The sequence below is a fragment of the Montipora foliosa genome, chromosome 7, assembly GCF_036669935.1.
Source record: "Montipora foliosa isolate CH-2021 chromosome 7, ASM3666993v2, whole genome shotgun sequence".
Classification (NCBI taxonomy): Eukaryota; Metazoa; Cnidaria; class Anthozoa; order Scleractinia; family Acroporidae; genus Montipora; species Montipora foliosa.
The window spans coordinates 7,768,196-7,788,195 of NC_090875.1; the positions used below are offsets into that span (position 1 = coordinate 7,768,196).

Consider the following 20,000-nt stretch of genomic DNA (forward strand, 5'->3'; position numbering starts at 1 on the left):
CTGTATGAGCTGTTTTAGCACTTTACGACTGCAGGTCCTATTGTCTACGCCATTTTCCTTCAGAATACTATCGTAAGCAGCCTGTAGCCTTGACATGATCAACACTTTGCCACTCTTTAATGCTATCTCGGTTGTTGTGAGAAACTCTATTTTCGCTGCTATTTCTGCAGCTATAGAAGCTTCTGATGGTGTAGTGTCAGCTGATTGCCGACAAAGCACAGTTGAAATATTATTTCCCCAGCACTTTTTATGATATTTTATATCAATTTAACTCGAAGTTTGTCATTGCCTGTAATTTCTATCGTATCATGAAGTGACTTGCCAGCAGATTTGGTGCTAACAGTTCTGAGTTGTTCTCTATACCCCGCGGCCTTATCACAAAAGAAACACGCGTCCCTGTTGTAAGGGGTTGTCTTATAACGTGTAAGCTGAGAGGTTGAAGGCAGTGCTGTTTTTCGTCTTTGCTCATTTGGACCAGCAAGTTCTCGTTCATACGTTAAAATGAGATGTTTTTGTTCCATAAATACTGGTATAAACTCATCCAAGATCAATGATGTGAAAATTGACCTTCACTAAGAAGAAATGCAATCGGATATATTACATGTTTTGACTAAAATTTCTCAAAAGTGAACAACATTCTTTCTTTTTTTTCCAAGCAATCTAGTTTCCTCATCACTAAACTGCAGAACTGCGATTTCCTTAATACTGAGATCCTAAGCCGGTGGAAATACAGTAGAATTACAACATGTTCATGCTTAGGTTTATTTTTAACACTAACCTCTCCTTTGATCTTTTTATCATTCCAGAATGTGTAGCTGCCTGATAGCACTTTCGGTGCCATGTTGCCCTTTTTAGATTCAATTCCTGGGAATTGTATTCCTTTAGGTTGGCCCAGATTTCCATGTACTTTGCTTCTCTATAACTAGCTCTAACGCTAATTGAATGGACAAAATGTTCGTAGGAAGAGGGGTTTTCCACCGGTTCCTCATGCGTTTGTAACTGGCAAACTAGACACCGACTCAAATCCATAGATGGATTGTTTGCTTCTAGCGTAAAATGGTCGATAACACGCATAAATTTACAGAACTACATGGTTTGCAAGTCAAAATGGCCGCCCCCTATGGGGCATTAACTATCAAGTTGATGACCTTCATCCTTCGGATCTTCGAGAAATCTGTTCAGATATCCCATTATTTCAACCTCTTTTTCCCATCGGAAACTTCCAACAATTTCATAATTAGCCTTCATGGCCTGTGTGATGAAATCAGATGTCACCTAGAAAGGATTGTGATAATTTTTATCAAAAATGGGCTGTCATAGTACAGCAAAACTGAGAAAACATTAAAACAATCAACAGAACATACCAGTCTGAGCGCATTTTCAACTTGTTGTGAAATGAAATAGTTTCATTCATGTAGAGTGGGCTGGGCCAGTATGCTTTTTGATAAAATGATGCAATAGAGGTAAGCTGCTCTCTAGTTGTGTGCATCATTCATCCTCTTCCTATTATTTTGTCACCTAATGTTTTCTGGTATTTCTGTAAGCACAGATCCTAAACAAAAATGTAGTACAGCCAATAACCACCTTGGTGACTAATTGCCTGATTTTCATGTCAGCTATGTCCTCCTTTTTAAGGATAACAGATGACACTGGTCATGTGTTGGGTACATAAGTAGCTGTAAACCCATGGTGCCATGAAATTTGGTGGAGGTCCTCCTTGAGCAAGGGATAATAGCAGAGCTCCGCGCTCACCAAAGGTGCACGCATGTGCCGAGCATTATTGTTAAGAAAATATGGTAACCCATCGATGCGAGAAAATTTGGCTTTATAGCCGTCCGTACGTCCGTCCATCCACCCCTCCATGTATGCCAATGTGACCAGTATCATACTAGTTTACAGCAGACATCTTTGATATTGGACATCCATCTTTTGATTAACTGACACCTGTCAGAACAAGGTATCCGCTGATCAGTATTGCATGACCATATCACGGGCTCAACCTTAAGCTCACCTAGGTCAGCTGTTCTTTTGAAGTTGCCCGCTGACCAGGTACTGGTTTTTGATGGGATTGCAGGCTCAACCTAGGTGAACTCACGTGAACATAAGAGAGGCTTCATTTTTCACGCACTTTCTGCGGCTCAACGCAGCTACAAGGCCATACTGTATATCAAGGAAAGTTCTTACACAGTCAAACGCTTTTCGTGTTTAGGTGGAAAACGGTTTGGATGTTTTCTTTCTGCATTTTTCCTGGTTTCAATCCAGTTTGACATATATCGATATCTGTGGTCCACACTGGTGGCTACGCAGTTATTCAAGTCAAGCATCGGAGGGATGTAAACGTAAAGCTGAGTGTTTATGTTTAATTTGCTTGGAGCCGCTTTTTTCTCTGTATTGCAATTTTTGGCATATCTTTAGAAGCGCTGATAAGGTCACATGATGCCTGGAGGACCTATGTCTAGAACAGAAACAAAGGGACTGAGTGAAAAAGAACGACAACGACAAAACAGAATACCAGTAATAGCTCATACCTAGCACACAAATTCTTTCCTTGGGCACTAAACCATTTAAAAGGTGGTTTAATCGGTTGTTCCTTTTTTCAGGAATGAAAATCGAATTTTTATCGTCAACTGGAATTAAATAACAATTATCTGTACTCTTTTGGACATAAAGAAGTTGATTTGTTTGTTTGCTTGTTTTGCTCAAAAATGCGAGCGAACAAGTGCTTTTTTAATCCGCTTGCCCAACTGGTTTTTGTTGTGCCTCGACAGTGACAAGAAAATTTTGCCTTTATGTTATAAACACGTATTCGCAATGAGTTCTTGTAAAATTAGGGGGAAATCTCAGTAGCTTGTGTTTTCAGAAGTTTGTTTAAAGCACCCAAATGTTATTTAAGTGTTGGCGCAGATCGTGTTTGAAGTTCGTCCTTTCTTGGTTGCATTGCCATAGTTTGCCCATTCTTGTACCAAGCCAACCTGGTGTGTTTCAATGAAATACATCAAAAAGTGAATGATCTTAGTGGAATAAAGTACATCAGTAAAACTCTTCTTTGACCTTAAACTGACAAAGTTGTTTTTTATGGCTTCTAATTTTAGCATGATTCCTATTACCTGGCTATTGACAGTTGACTCTGAAATGGCTTTTTTTTTCCTTTTCAATTCGCTCGCTGAGGTTGTGCTTAATGATTGTTTTCTTTTGAAAATTATTGCGAAACTGGTGAATTGCAAAGTAAATTTCAGTGGAAAAACCGATGTTGCACTCAATCGCTTCGTAAATATCGGTTTTGGCGTGAAATTTACAGTGGAAGTCATTAGTTTTAAATTTTTCTATATAGAAGACAGCAAAGAAAATGATTTAATTATTAAAGCAGCAACCGGAAACATCAAAATGCGGACAATTCAAAACCTTTTATTTTCACAAACCGTGCAGGAAGTAAGAATAAATAACCAGGGAGCTCCGCTTTTAGGCTTGGCTAAATCTATATATTATCATTAGCTGGCCAACAGTCTCAAATGATCCAAGTGCAAGTGCATCTATGTCATGCACCGGAACACAGCCAAGGTGTGCATCTCCCAGTGGTTCAAATAACCGCTGTTCAATAGCTGTCATCATCTCTACAACAAATTTTCAGTGTGAGCTTAATGTACATGAGTTGTGATTCCTCATCACCTTCTCTTCTTTTTGGTAATCTGGCGTTTCCCAGTTCATTAAAGAAGCTGCGGCCTTATCCCTTAAGCCCAACCCCATTTCAAGGGCCCTTTTAATATCAACCTCTGCAGTGTCTGGAAATATTTGTTTAAGGACAACCACATCGGATTCCAGGACAATGCTACGATTAACAGTACCAGTACCAGTGTCTGAGGTACTCATCCATTACTTCAATAAAGCTCTCCATTGCCATATCTTCATTTCCCTCCGCTTGTGCGATGTGTTGGGTATACTCGTGGGTCTTGCACAAGGACAAATGAGCAGTGAACCATGGTTGGTGGCCACGTTTTTCTGTGCTCCGTCGTCTTCTTTCTTTTTGGGTTTTATATCGTGTCTTGGAACGTTGAAAGTCATCTATTCTCAAGTTCCCACGGTTCTTTCAGCTGTGGAGGTATGTGCGTTGCAGAATATTTGCCAACTTTTCTTCTTCCCTTGTCATCATGGAAGGGTCTTATCAGCACGCCTTGTAACCACAAGTTTCTTTCCTCGAGAGTTAGTTAGCTGCTTCCATCATCTATGGCTAGTCCTAAGCGGAAATGTCCAGTTAAATCCTGGCCCCACCGTTTCAAACTCAAGTTGCATCACAAAGAACTCAAAGTTGAACTGTGTACTGTTGAACAGTCGCTCTCTTTGCAACCAAATAGTGGAATTCCAAGGGTTAGTTTATGGCAACAACTTAGAGGTTGTCGCTGTTACTGAGACATGGCTCCATGATGGCTATTTAGATGGTGAAATATTATCTTCTTCCCTGTATACAATATTCCGAAAGGATAGAGGCGGCAATAAAGGGGTGGTGGTGTTCTACTTGCTGTCAAAACACACCTCTTGGCCTATGGAAGATGTGACCTTAAACCACAGAACCCTGAAATTCTCGTGTGTGACTTTGTTTCTCCGAATAGCTTTAAAATAACTTTTTGCCTGTGTTATAGACGGCCAAACTGTTCTTTCTTTATCGATTTCTTTGAGTGTTTACTTCCAAATTTGCGTGAAACCACTGGTAGAATCTGCATTGTTGGCGATTTCAATGTGCCTACCGTTGACTGGGAATATGTTATTGACTTGAGCAACTCTACAGCTGGAGTCACGTTTTGAAACCTAATCAACTCCCATTTTCTTACTCAAGTTGTGAAGGAACCTACTAGAATCTCACATTACAGCAAGACAATTTTGGATCTGTTTTTTTTAATTTATCCTGAAGAAATATATGATGTTAACGGCGTTGAGGATTTCAGCTCTGACCATCTCGTGGTCAGTTTCTCGATGTTAACAAAACTTAAGCGCTTGAAGAAATCAGGTGGGACAGTTTACAATTTCAAGAAGGTTGATTTATCTGGTTTGAAGTCCGCTCTGAGGAATCTCTCTTTTGACACTGTGGATTGATGAAGAGGTGCTATTCTTAATTACAAAGAAGAACAGAACTTGTCGAAAAGCTAAGTTAAAAGATTCTGTGAGCTTAGACGACAGGTTAAGAAAATGGTTAAATTTAAAAAGCGTAGTCACTTCTCAAAGCTTATTTGTTCGTTAGGGGATAATCCTCGCAAATTTTGGTCATATTATAAAATGATTACCAAAACTACCAGTACTTTATATTACTTGGGTATGGTCACCTCATACCAAACGAAACATCAACAGTTTAGAACAAGTACAACACAGGGCCACAAGATTCATTCTTGGAAGGGATAATTCTGAGTACGAGCGTCTTAGTAAGTTATAATTTATTACCTTTGAAGTATCGCAGAGATGTACTCTGTCACAACTTCTATCAGGTAGTAGCTAACATTCTTAGCTGAAAATCCAGGTGAATCGCACTGGCCATCACCATTGACGACGAACTCTTCTTTTTTGAATTCAACTCCTCTCATGCATTGCCACCATTCCACAATAGCAGGTATACAGTACAATTTCTGTACCCTGAAGAAGGTTGATGGCGAAATATATGACAACCCCATAAACTCTGCAAACTTTTCAATCTTGCAGCAGCCTAAAAATTGTTTGATGAAACATTGTTAACCTCGCCTGAGGTGCAAAAATCTCCGCATGTGGCCAGCAGGGCATTTGTGTCACACAGTGTAATCCACGTTTGCGTCATGAATACAGCCATGATGCTGGCAGCCTCCTCCCAACTGCTGTACTAAAAGGTCAAGAGAGCATATAACTTTTGTTCCCTTGATGAGACCAAGTTCTTCCTGGTACTGGTGTTCCTCATATTTTCCAGAAAACTTTTGATGTGGCCCATATTCTGGCATGTGTTTCGGAACAGAAGGCCTTGTTGAGCTGTCGACTTTTCGACTTTGTCTGTCTTAGTCATCACAGACTTTGATGCTTTTTTGTATTTGTCTCACTGTTTCTTCTAATTGGGTTGACAAGCGGGGTGCAGGTTGCTGGTGCTCCTGTTCAGATGTTGTAGTGACTGAAGACAACTCTTGCAGAAGGCTTGCATCCAGTTCATCTACACCCTCCTGTTCTTCATTTCCCACTCAAAGTCTTCTTCCCTGTAAGAAGGGGAAGAAAACAGGGGTACAAACATAACGGCCTACCATTATCCAGTATTGGCAAGCCAGACAGGTATATTGAGGAGAAAAGTCTGTCATTAGTCAGATTTGACTCATCCAATCGTCAGTCAATGCACAAAATGATATTTGTCCTGGTTGATTTTAAGTTCTTACTTATGTTGAGGGCCTCTTGTACCGTTACATGATTAAGATATACATAAGTGAAACACCCTGCAACAGTACTGGACTATCGTCCACCTCAAGTTTCCAGTCTTGAGGATAAAGAATACAAAATACTTTTGCACTCCCCCCCCTCCACCTATATTTTGTAGTTATTCAGTTCATGCCTATTTTATACCTACCACAACGTCTGTTCCTCTTTACTTTCACTTTCATCCAATTCCCTATTTTGGTTGAGGACACACAAGGCTTCATCCAGAGAAAATCATTTGTAGCTAACCTTCGATGAAAAAGTTTCAACTGGAAGGTGATTAATTTGGTTACTTTCATGTATTTGAATGGGGCTTGGTAAACAGATTTCCAATCAACGTCTTCACAAGTTTTCAGATGGCAGCCCAGCACCCATTTTTCTTGACTTTGAGCTGAGCGTTGTTGTTTCACAGTAATCAGTTTCTTGTATACTATTCTATTAGGCTTTTTGGCCTTTAATAAAGTTTCAACGAAGCTTTGATAATTGCTGTCCCTAATATGCACACTAACTTTACATCTCTCCCTGAGAGATTTTAAAGGAAAAATCAAACCATTGAAACTGAGAAAGTTTGTTTTAACTCTGCAGCGTTCAGTGAATTCATAAAAAGAAAGGAAAGTGTTTGCATGCCATTCTTTATAGTACACTGGCCTGTTTCAAATTCCAATTAGAGAATTATGCCACAAGCTCATTGAGAGGAAGTGTTCAATAGAATTTAAGTTATCTTCATAACTGGTCTAAGACCAAATTTGCAAAATTTTTTTTTAAACCTGAAATTTTCCTGAAATCATCCAGAATCTGCAAAGAGGACGTGAAGGCTTCATTTGAACCATCTAAGATAAAAGTAGTATCATCTGCATATTGGCTGATTTTGATTTCTTGTCCAAAAACCTTAATTCCTTTTATGTTTTGACAGCTCCTTACTTTTTCTGCTAAAATCTCTACGCAAAGGATAAAAAGATACGGTGATAAGGGGCATTCCTGCCTGACTCCTCTTTCTACAACAAGTTGCAAAAATAGTGGAGACACTTCACCTCCTTGGGGCGTTATTAAGTTCCCTATTATCTCTCACATGGCAGCCCCCCTCCCCCCCTTATCAGTGTTGCTAGCAAGACAAAAAAATGTTGGGAACTTAAGCAGTCACCATTGAAAGGGGGAGAGGGGAGAGGAAGTGGGAAAGGTTTAAATTCTAGATACGCCAAGTATTGGAAGTTAGAAAATGTGCTTTTTAATGAAAGTGTCTCAACAATGTTGCAACTTGTTGTCTGCGTTGGTTGTCACTGTATTGGCGTACGGTCACTTTGTTTATTGGAACGGGAAGGCATCTATCCTTTGCGTTTACTATGGTGTTTCCAAAAAAAGGGTTGAATTCTCTGATCTGCTGTGAATGGAAAATGGCCAGCGATAAACTGGATTTTGGCGGGGTTTCGGTATGACGTAATTTAAAGGCATTTCAGTGCTTTCTGTGAGTCAAGTCGAACATACACATAATTTGGTACACAAAAAGGTGTGATTTCCATCCTTTCGCTTTTGAAAGTACGCTAGAAATATCCTGGAACCGATTTCGAAATAATTTGCCTTAAACACCTATATTTCGGTCGACACATGATATCTAAAGCACGCGCAACATGTACGAAATTAGCTGTTGTTTACGAATGAGAAACAGACATAACCTTTCCTTTAACTGCGATCGCATGCCATTTAAACGGAACATCCACTTTTCGAAAAATCAATTCTTAGCAAACATTGTTATACAAAGATACATTTTCATAGAAGTCCATTCATAACATTACTTCTTGCTTTCGGGCTAGTCTTCTGCCAGAGAAGGAATCGGTAACGCTTACTAGCAAGTCTTCTAAGTGACGTGTCGGGTACAGGCTAATTCCATGTTCTTTGGAATGACTGACTGAGCACAATGATCAAAAGAAAGCACCTGATTGTGTTAAATCCTTTGCGAGATTTGTTTTAAAATGAGATACAAAAGTGAACAAATTTGTACCGGCTACACATTATGACATTTATATGAAACGGTCTACACGGTCTACCACAACTTTTCACTGAGAAAATAATATGATATCATATTTCTTGCTGTTGCGATGGTAGACCGTGCTTGGATGGTAGACCGTTGGTAAATGGAATAGACGATATGTACAGGATTTGTAACTGTGTGAGCTTTATTACGAATCACTTGGTTATGTATTGGATTGATTAGAAAAGAAAGTACTAGTTGAATTGTGCTGTTTCCTCGAAGATACGATTTTCAACTGTAACGCCACCATCCCAGTTGACGTCACCAAGAAACACAATAAATGGTATTGTGTTACATAATACGAGCCATGTGCAACTTTCCGAGCATCAGATCTGCAGTGCAAAATACTTTGCTCGCTTTAGTATTTGGTACGGAGTCTTCTGTTAGCGATGATAAGTCCAAACACTCGAAAATCGATGCTACTGTATGTCAATAATTAATATCCTTTCGTGTTTGGTACAATGTGCTTTGCACTTCACGTGCAAACTTCTGAAATGTTTCAGAGCTTATACGATATTTAATGATTGTTTCTTTAGTTCCTGCTTTTCTACGTTGAAACGTTTCCCTATAGGATTCAAATCCGGACTGACAAAATTATTGCAATCAATCAGACAACAAATTCCAAAAATAGTGGAGACACTTCACCTTCTTGGGGCGTTATTAATTTCCCTATTATCTCTCACACGGCAGCCCCCCTCCCCCCCTTATCAGTGTTGCTAGCAAGACAAAAAAATGTTGGGAACTTAAGCAGTCAACATAGAAAGGGGGAGAGGGGAGAGGAAGTGGGAAAGGTTTAAATTCTAGATACGCCAAGTATTGGAAGTTAGAAAATGTGCTTTTTAATGAAAGTATCTCAACAATTTTGCAACTTGTTGTAGTTTAAAGAAGTTTGAAGACCAGCCATTGTTTAAGACACAGCTTGCAGAGTTATTGTAAAAACAAGGACCAAAATTGAAATGTTGAAGCGTTTTGTGAATGAAAGCCCATTCCACTGTAACAAAAGCTTTTTCAAAATTTAAAAAGAGTAGTAAACCTGGAATATTTTTGGTCGCTGCAAACGTTATGACGCCATCAATTAGCCTGATATTCTCTCCAATAAATCTTCCCTTCATAAATCCAGTTTGATCGTTATTTATCAGCTTTGGAAGAGCTTTTAACCCTGTTTGCAATTGCTTTAGCTGCTATCTTATAGTCACAATTAAGTAAACTAATGGGACGGCAGTTTTTTACCTGGTTGCGTTCTGCATCCTTTTTAGGTATTAATTTGATTAATCCTCTCCTTTGCGACATTGAAAGTTGTCCTTTCTCAACGCCATAGTTAATTGCATCCAGTAAGTCGTCAGCAATGTCTCGCCAAAAGACTTTATAAAATTCTGCAGGAACACCATCTGTTCCAGGTGCTTTATCAGGGGCCATAGATTTCAATGACTCCAGGCATTCTGGTTTAGTCAGTGGACCTTCACTTTTTTCCTTGTTGTCTGGATCTAAAGTTTTATCCTTAAGATTGGCGAAGAAATTACCGTCCGTCTGAAGGTGCCGCGTATCAATAGTTGATTTATTGCCTCTCACTGTAAAAATAAATTCCTACCTGTACTATTGAGCAATTTTCTTAATAAATGATCACAATAATATTATAGTGCCACTGAAGTATTAACAAACATGCAGTAAAACAGGATAGAACTCACCATTCACCAAAAAATGGCATCTCATCGTCACTTTCTTCACTTGATGAGCTGCTTAAAATGGACACCCTTGACACAATGGCTGAATCATTTTGAATCTTGTATGTAGAATTTGCAACTGAGCGAATCTCCTCTGCTCCACTTTAACGTTGAGTTACATGTAACAACATAGAAATACAGCCTGTCATAGAAGGTAATCTCTTGAAACAAATGCGAAGTGCTATAAAGTAGCTATTTTACCCGGGTAATAAAGCAAGATAGAAATCCACATACATAAATCTAGGTGGTACTGCATTAAACCCTGCAAAAACATTTCAGTATGTTGAAATGTTTTCAGTGAAACTGACAAGCTTATCCCTTGCATCTGTACTGTCTGCGAGTTATAACAGAATTCACACTATACAACTTAGGTAGCGTTCCTTTTAACCAATCCAGTTTCGGATCTAGTGAATCCAGATTGTTTCAATTTTCGTTTCAGCCGGAACGAAAATCTAAAAATAGATTACGCAACAACGCCAAGGGGCCTGGTAACCATTTCGTTTTCAAAACAAACATGGCGGGCATAATTCGCCGAGCGCCACTAGCATTTTTCTCGTTGTTGGAGGAACTTCTCCAAGGGCCAACTGATAAAACACGCGATAAAAAGGAAGACATCCTTATGTTTATGATGCTCGAGGAGTTTTTGAGAAATTGTAGAAACGCTGAAGTTCGCACTGAGTCGTACGTTGAGAGAATAGTTCCAGCTATGTCAGATTCGTCCTTTCGCCAGCACTTCAGACTTTCGAGACCGACGGCCCAAAGGCTTGTCAACATTTTGGGAACCTGCCCTGAGATCCCAGTACCCCGAGAAAGAGGTCGTCCTACTGTTGAAATTGAAAAACAGCTGCTAATAACGGTTTGGTACCTTGGAAACCCTGAGTGCATCAGGTCAGTGTCAGACCGGTTTGATGTGTCACGTTCAACCGTGTTGAGAGTTACCACGAGAATCTGCAACGCACTTGTGAACAACGTTGCTCCTGATTTTATCCAGTGGCCTTCTGGAGACAGGTTAATGCGGAGTATTGAGGGTTTCAGTGAGAACAATGGTTTACCTCGATGCATTGGGGCCATTGATGGCACACATATCCCTATAAAGGCGCCACATGACCATCATGAACATTACATAAACAGAAAAGGGTTTCATTCAATGCAGCTTCAGGTAGTTTGTGATGCTGACATGATATTCACCGATGTTTACTGTGGCTGGCCTGGAGCAGCGCACGATGCACGCGTTCTGAGAAACAGCCCTTTATTTCATGATGCAGAGACCAGAACAAATGACATACTTCCAGGACAAACGTACATCATTGGAGATGCAGCCTATCCTTTAAAAACCTGGTTGATGACAGGATTTAAGGACAATGGCCATCTTACTGCACAGCAAAAGCGTTTTACAAATCGTCTAAGTTCAAAACGGATGGTCGTTGAACGTGGCATTGGTCTTTTGAAAGGAAGATTCCGGAAGTTGAGAGTCATGGTGGATATTGACAGAATCAGGTTTTTACCAAAATTAGTTATAGCAGCATGCACACTCCACAATTTCTGCATTTATTCAAATGATGAAATAGATGATTTTCTACAACCTCTAGACGATGATGATGATGCCAATAACTTTGTTAATATTTTTGCTGATGACAACAATGCTGTTCGAAAGAGAGCTGAAATCATGGACATGATTTGCTGAACTTTTGCACTTCATCTCTGTCTGTATGGTGCAAAACAATACATTTTTAAGACAAATAACTAATACAAGCAGGTTCCAAAAAGGAAGGCTTCACTGGGAGGGCGGATAGTCTGCACAAGAGGGGTACCTTTTTCAGTCACACTAAGTGGTCAATTCATTTCATTATTTTATTTGTAAAAGGGTTTTAAGTGAAAAATGAACAAAGGAGATGCAACATCCCTGTTGTGGTCAGTGTAAAACCCAGACTGCAGACTGCAGACCTAGTGACCGCTTCTGTAGGTATGTGATAATTGATCATAATACAGTAAAAACCCTCATGTAAGAACCTAGAAAATTAAGAACCTCCTGGCAGAAATTTGCTACTTTAATACCCCAAAATATAAGAACCTGTTTTGCCAAACTCTAAACAAGTAGGTTCTTACACGTGGGTTTTTACTGTACTTCCATTTTACAAGTTATATGTAAGGGTTAGGGTTGTAACCTCCGGTAAAGCATTGCCATAGCACAACTTTCAAGTACCCTTCTCCCTTCCTTTTCACAGACACTTTCAGCCTGGAAAGGCTATTATTTACCAGTCTGCTGTTATAAACTCAGCTTGACTGTCGAGCCAGTTTTTTTTTTATTTTCTAACCCTCCAATTATTTTCTGCAGCATACTTTATTATAATTACTCTAAAATGAAAAAGGTCAGGACAAATCAGAGCAATTGATTTTGAACTATGTAATGGATTTGGTACATTGCGAGTGTGCTCATGGATAAATTAATTGCCAAGTAAGTTATTGCACATTGGTTTTGTTCTGAATAAACCCTTTGATGAAGGGTAAAAGGATGAATGTGGGCAAACAAGCAAGATTCTTAAGAGGCTTGGCTGATCATAATGTGGCCTTCCGAAGCAAGTTCTTAAGGACAATGAAAGCAATAGCCTCCATTGAATGGAGGGTATTGTTTTAACATTTGGAACTAATGTTAGTTACAAATGGTGTTGCAGTTTTGTCCATGGTCATTGTTTGTTGTCAAAGTAATTCTTTGTTCTGTAGAAAATTGTTCATTTTTTGAAACAGAACATGCCAACACTTCCAAGAACATCTTGGTATCACATGGAGGGGTTGTTATCAAATCATGCTACAAAACTGGCCAACTGTCAATCAAAAATTGCCCTTTTAATTTTGTAAATACTGTAGAAAACTTTTCACATTCCACAAAAATTGAATTAAATTATTTTGCCTTTGCAAGTTGAAAATATCTCAATATATGAAAATGAATATCTCAATAATAAATACATTTATGCCAAAATTGTCTGAACTGCAAGTCAATTTCATTTGTAACATCTCAATAAATATGAAATATTTCGAGAAAGAATAATTTCTGACAAAATTAAATGGTCCTCGAGAATATGTAATATGTAAATGTATTTAAAATAATTGACAATAAACCAGAGTAACTTAACATGCCTTATTTCGAAATGTCCTTTTCAAATAGCTCCAGCAACCTGTCAAATCGTTGCATCTTTTGCTGGTGCATTTCCATGACATGTTTCTCCTTTTCCTCTTCTTTTTCCCTTTGTTCCCGCTGGTACTCTTTGAACAAATCAGTGAGACTCTCCTTACTCTGAGGAGCCCTTTTGGCCCTGGACCTTTTAACCTCTCTGCGCGGAGTTTCTTCGTTGTCCAGTGATGGTCTTCGTCCATCAGTAGAAGATGCTGCAGCTTCTGCAAAAGAACCTGAACTTGAACTTGTACGGATGAGGTCTTCACCAACAGGACCAGCCCTGTTGGAGCAAACTGCCACTGGCTTTACAGAAGGTGTCATGCCAAAGATATCGCTCAGCTCTTCAAAATATGGGCACGTCTTTTTGTCGTTGCCCGACACGTTGTTGTGATCGACTGTTTTTGTGAAATTTTGCTTTAAGTTCTTAAACTTCGTTTCACATTGAGCACCAGTGTAGCCATATCCTTTCTCTTGCATCTCCTTCGATATTTCCTCCCACAAAGTTTTCTTCTTTGACTTTTTGTCTTTGAAAAAGTTCTCCCTTTCTTTGTACAAAGACAGAAGAAACAGCACTTCATTCCTTGACCATTTAACTTGCAATAGCGGAGTTTCAAATGCGGCGGCTGGAGTTTGAACCTGAACGATAAGCTGGTCAGGGTCGATTGTTGAGAGAACTGCAAAAAATATAGACATTATACCCAAAGAACTTCCAGTTGTTTTCAACTATTTCCTGAACTTGACTTATAAATGAAACAAAAATTAAACATTTCTCTGGTTTTAAGACCTTTTGCTCAATGTAAAGGAAAATGATTAAAACACCTTGTACCTGAACAGGCTGAAAAGTCCCATATTTCCTCCGCCATGTTGTTTGTTGTGTGCTGAGCTGACAGACCACGTCGTATAATCCACACCAAACTCGCTCCCCGATGACAAATGGAACGGAAATCTTAAACCAGTTTCAGTTACCAATCCGAACGATCCACGTTCGGAGGTAGATTGTTTAGATTGCAATCTAACATTGGTTTCGCCATAAATGGAATGGGAAATCTAATTTTCGATCGCAGAATCCGGTTTTAGGTTGGTTAAAAGGAACGCTACCTTATTTATTGAAAGACAAGGTCTGGTTCAACGGACTTTCCCACATGGAGAACTTTCTTTTATTTCTAGCCGTGGATTGAACAGGAGTCGAAGTAAGAGGACCTTGAAAAAGAAAAGTAATGTTCAGACCACTTTTGTTTGCTTCTTCTCAAGCAATGCTATACTATTGTACAAATGCAAACCATAAACTTGTATCATATCGTATACTTCTGAATTTTCGGAGTCTATAAATTAAATATAAGCTGAAACATAACATCACCGACATCTTCTAATGGCTCTTCCTCGTGGTCGCTTTCTCAGCTTTTGGCGATGACTTACTTGATTGATTTCTCAAGCACAGTCGTTTCTTTGGTTTTCCCTTGACGAAAAAAAAAAATTCAGACAATAAACAGAACGATACCAACGTGGCAGATATTAAAATCCCTAGATTACTTTATACAAATATGTGAAAGCTTACCTTCGTCGCTGCTCCAAAGATAGAAGATGGCATGCAAATGCCAAGTCGCTTGTGTAGCTGCATTTCAACTTTGCTGAAACACACAACGAGTAAATGATAGTATCCAACCACATTCGTTGATGGGCTCTCTACCAGACTTTAATTCGCGTGTAACTACTGTCGTGGATCCTTTTCCAACTACTTCCAGTTTGACAGCCACAATGGGACAACATAAAAAAGAACGTAGACCAACTTTGCCTCAGTGACAATGACAACAAGAACTCTACTGAAATGCCGCAACAAACAGATTCTATCAACACTGAAGACAGCTGCTGCATATAAATTTAAAAAAAATTCCCACGGATGACAAGGATATAAGCAGGATATTTCTTAGAAGAGGATCGAAGTTATTGCTTGGGTTTGTAAACATTACTCAATTCCTGTAGGTAGCTGTAGAAGCAATTGTGTGCGCGGCTTTGAACGAGTTGGCTGGCATAACCTGTTTCTTGGCAAGGATAACATTAATGACATCTTTTCCTGTTTTTTACACAAATCTAATCAAATAATCAACTCCCATGTACCTATTAAAATGCTTTCAATGAAGGAAGTCAAATTCAAGACCAAGCCGTGGATTTCTTTAGGCCTTAGAACTTCCATCAACATTAAGAATAAGATGTATAGGAAATGCATTAGGACTCGAAATCAATTCTTGTATTTAAAATTTAAATTATACAGGAAAAAGTTAAATCATTTAATTACCCTTAGTAAAAGAAAGTATTATGAAGGCTATTTTAGGTGTAACAAGTTAAACATTAAAAATATTTGTAAAGGTATAAAACAACTTGTAGCTCATAAACCTCAGGCTTATACAACTCCTACTCAAATTGTTACTTTCTCTAATACTGTTTTGACTAAGGCCAGTGATACAGCCAATGTGTTTAATCATTATTTTGTAAACGTTGGCAAGTCTCTGAGCCAAGCTATTCCTAAGGTTGATGCGTCTTTTTTCATCGTTTCTCTTCAATCCTGTGCCCCACAGCTTTTTTCTTAGCCCCACATCCGTGCAGGAAATTCTCAAATCAAAAAACGCTTCTGGTCCATTTAGCATTCCTGTTTCTTTACTTAAGAGTCTGAGTTCTATTATCGTGAAGCCTTTGGAGATTTATATAACCTTTCATTCTCTTCTGGTACTTTTTCTGATTCTTTTAAGATGGCACATGTTATTCCTGTTTACAAGTCTGGTTCTCCATCATCTTTATCAAACTATAGACCAATATCCCTTTTGTCAATTTTCAATCAGATTCTGGAAAAAGTAATGTATAATAGGTTATTTAAATATCTTGAGAAGTATAACATATATTCTGAATGAAGGGGTAGTTTCTAAAGAAACTGTGGTGCTGCGTCGATGGGGAAGTAGTATACAAAAATTTGGTTTATCAACGGAGTTGATAATGTAAATTGGCCACCATACAGAGATTCCAAAAGCTGACGTTTCGGGCGTTAGCCCTTCGTCAGAGCTCTGACGAAGGGCTAACGCTCGAAACGTCAGCTTTTAGAATCTCTGTACGGTGGCCAATTTACATTATCAACTCCGTTGATAAACCAAATTTTTGTATAACATATATTCTGGTCAACTTGGCTTCCGAGCAAATGATTCAACTGACCATGCTTTATTGTTAATAGCTGATAAAATTCAAAGGGCAATTGAAAGTGGCCAGTTTTCATGCGGAATTTCAGAAAAGCTTTTGATACTGTAGACCATGATATTCTTTTAGCCAAATTACATTCATATGGTATCCGTGGTACTCCTTATGATTGGTTTGTCTCCTATTTAGCTAATAGATCACAATCTGTATCAATAGGCAATACTACCTCGTCTTGTGTGGTGTCCCTCAGGACTCTGTCCCTGGCCCACTCCTCTTTCTTTTATATATTAATGATTTTTCTAATTGCTCAAATTTATTCGACTTTCGTCTATTTGCAGATGACCCCAATTTATTCTTTGCCGAGTCATCTATAGAGTCTCTTGAAACAAAGGTCAATTTAGAGTTAAAGAGAATCCATAATTGGCTTTGCTGCCACAAATTATCTTTAAATATTGACAAAACTAACTTTGTTATCTTCCATCCTCCTCAAAAAAAGCTCACTAAATCCATTTCCATACTTGTTAATAACAAATCTTTTGAACAGAAGGATTATGTAAAATACCTTGGTTTCTTCATTGACTCTCACCTTAAATTCAAGGAGCACATTCACCAGTTACGCAAGAAAATCTCCCGAAGCATTGGAATCTTAGCTAAACTTCGTCTTTTTGTCTCCCAGGATATATTGATTCAATTGATTCAATTGTATACCTTGTAAATGCCTTTATGTGCTGCTACCTTGACGTGGTGAGGGAGCTTGGATCCACTAAGCCCAAGAGGTCCCCAAATTGGGTTGGCAACATAACTGACCAGCTGCGTGAAAAATGCAACCAAGCCAAGCTTATCTTCCATGACAAACCGACTCAAGTAAACAGACAAAAGTGTAAAGACCTGATCGAACAATTGAACAAGGCACATGAGGAGGACGAAAGGAAACATCTGGAGGACAAGCTTCAAGAATTCAAGCATGCAGCAGAGAAAAACCAATACAACGTTGTTTGGAGAGTCGTCAATGAACTCTTTGATAAAGGAAAGTCAAATGCCTCCACCAAAGTGAAGAAGGCTGATGGCACAAGAGTTGAGAACACTGAAGAACTGCTGTCTGAATAGGGCCAGTACTTCCAAAAGCTCCTCAACAACCAGAGTACCAACTCTGACATCGACCCACCTTCAGCGGACAAAGACTTGTTGATAAAAACCGGCAACATCACTCAGGCCGAGATCAGATCAGCCATTAAACAACTGAAATCAAGAAGTCTCCAGGTTGCAATACATCAATAACCACAGATGCACTCAAATATGGTGGTGAACAGGTTGAAGAAATCCTGCACCACATCTGTGACACCGTGTATAACAAATGATTTCCACCATAATACTTCCTCTGCCTAAGAAGAGAAACCTGTAAGAGATGACCAACTACAGAGCCATAACACTAATGACCATTGCAGCCAAGATTTACAATCGAGTGCTCCTCAACAGAATTAGACCACATGTTGACCCCGTACTAAGATGCAACCAGGCGGGCTTCCGCAGAGGCCAGAGTTGTGCCCAACACATCTTCATTCTCAGGAGACTGATGGAGGGTGCAGATGACCAACAGTTGCCACTATATTCCACCTTCATCGATTTCAAAAAGGCCTTCGACTCAATCGACCGCAAAGTGATGTCCAAGGTACTGAGCCATTAAGGGATCCCTGAGGAGATGGTACAAGCCATAAAAGCACTCTACAACAACTCAATAAGTGCAGTGTACGTTGATGGACATCTCACCGAACAGTTCAATGTCACCACGGAAGTGCTCCAAGGAGATGTCTTAGCACCCTTCCTATTGATCATCATACTTGATTATACAATAAGAACGGCTGAGGGGGGGGGAGGGCTATGGATTCACCACCATGCCAAGGAGATCCACAAGACATCCAGAGGAGGTACTCAATGATCTTGACTTTGCGGATGACATCGTCCTGCTTGAGAGCTCCTTGCAGAAAGCACAAGTCCAGCTTAAAGGCGGGGGGTGCCTATAAAGGAAATCTTCCTGAGGAAGATTTTGATAAGTGGATCAACTTGGCGGTCGCCATCTTGAATGCTCCCACGCGTGGTGAGAGCAAATGAAAATAGCTCAATATATGGCGCTTTACCATTGGTTAAAATAGACAGTTCTTATATAGAAAAGCTTATTCTATTGGTTATTGACCAAAGACCTATCCAACATAACCAACGTGAGTGCTACGCGAACAATAGGGGTATGGTCGCTCGCAGCGATACAGTCAAAGAGAAATTAAGGAATAGATCTTTTCACATCAACGAAAATGTTTCGTGTTCTAATGCTCTTGGCTTCTGTAAAAGAAATGGTGGTATACGTATAAACACTAGGTTACGATCGATGTTCCCGATAGCAAAGTGTCATGACAGCTCGATTGCCACAGAATTGGCAAGATATAAGCCGCAGGTAAGTTTCTCCAGAGATCACCTTATTATGTAAATTTATCGCCTCTTATTTTCTGTACAGTATGCTCTAGTTGTCAGTTTTATTCTCATGTAAATTCACTTGAACAAAGGTTCCCAGTTGCTTTCATCACTGATCAACTGCATCGTTTGAACTCGGCTAATTTACAGTGTCTGACATTTGAAGACTGCAGGCTAACCCTAAATCACAATTATTGAAAGCTAACCATTTTAACGGGTTGTTAGACTTAAATTATGTTTATCAGCGTTATTTGAAATGGGTGCTTAGACTTAAATAATGTTTATCTGTGCTATTTGTAGGCAGTCTGCAAATGTCAGACACCGGCTAATTTACGCAGTGGTAGTTTGAGCTTTGCAACTATTTTGTTTCTTTGGACTGGTGAAGTTTTTGTTTTGATAAGAAGAGGCGTAATGAGGGAGATATCGAAAATGTAATTTGCGGTAGTTGAAGTTATGACACAAAGAGTTGTTATCTTGCCGATTTTTTGGCATTGCTACATGTTTACCTCTACGTTAGGAAATTTCACAAGTGATTTTCGATTGCCTTAGATTTGTTTCCTTGTTTGACACCCGTCCCCTGTTGCCGATTAAGCTTACGAAAAGTACAGTACCAAACATGTTTTGGTTGTGGCGTTATATATTTTTTTTGAAAGAGAGAAAGTGGTGATTGAAATGCATTTTCACTAATTTATTGCTGTGGTGGTATTATGACATAATGCTGCTGTGTTTTAGGTTTGCATCAAGACAGGAAAAAACAGAAAGGACTGCTGATGCAGAACCACCTCTGGTGGCCACTGCTTCAGCAACACACTCAGCAGAACAGGTGCACACAAGAAATGTGTGGGTAGACAGTGTTTTAGGTGTCTTGGAAGACCACCCTCCATGCCCTCACTGTCTAATGGGTCCTTGCATCACTGCCGGTGAATTGACCCACAATCAAGGATCCTGTGCACCAAAAATCACCAATCACACCAAGCGTCACAAAAACTGTTTATGGTTTTGGAAAAGTCTGAAAGACAGGGGTTTGTGG

General features: G+C 39.3%; 1 protein-coding gene and 1 pseudogene across 1 annotated transcript; one reads left to right on the plus strand and one right to left on the minus strand.

Annotated features, from left to right (window-relative positions):
- Positions 1-20,000, plus strand: part of LOC138009819 (uncharacterized) — a 188,327-nt pseudogene that overhangs the window by 150,688 nt on the left and 17,639 nt on the right.
- LOC138011096 (uncharacterized) lies at positions 13,292-14,197 on the minus strand. The gene is made up of 2 exons (XM_068858089.1): positions 14,154-14,197; positions 13,292-14,001 (listed from the first exon to the last, which is right to left on the minus strand). The coding sequence occupies exons 1-2, from the start codon at positions 14,188-14,190 to the stop codon at positions 13,292-13,294; spliced, it is 747 nt and encodes a 248-aa protein (XP_068714190.1). The 5' UTR covers positions 14,191-14,197.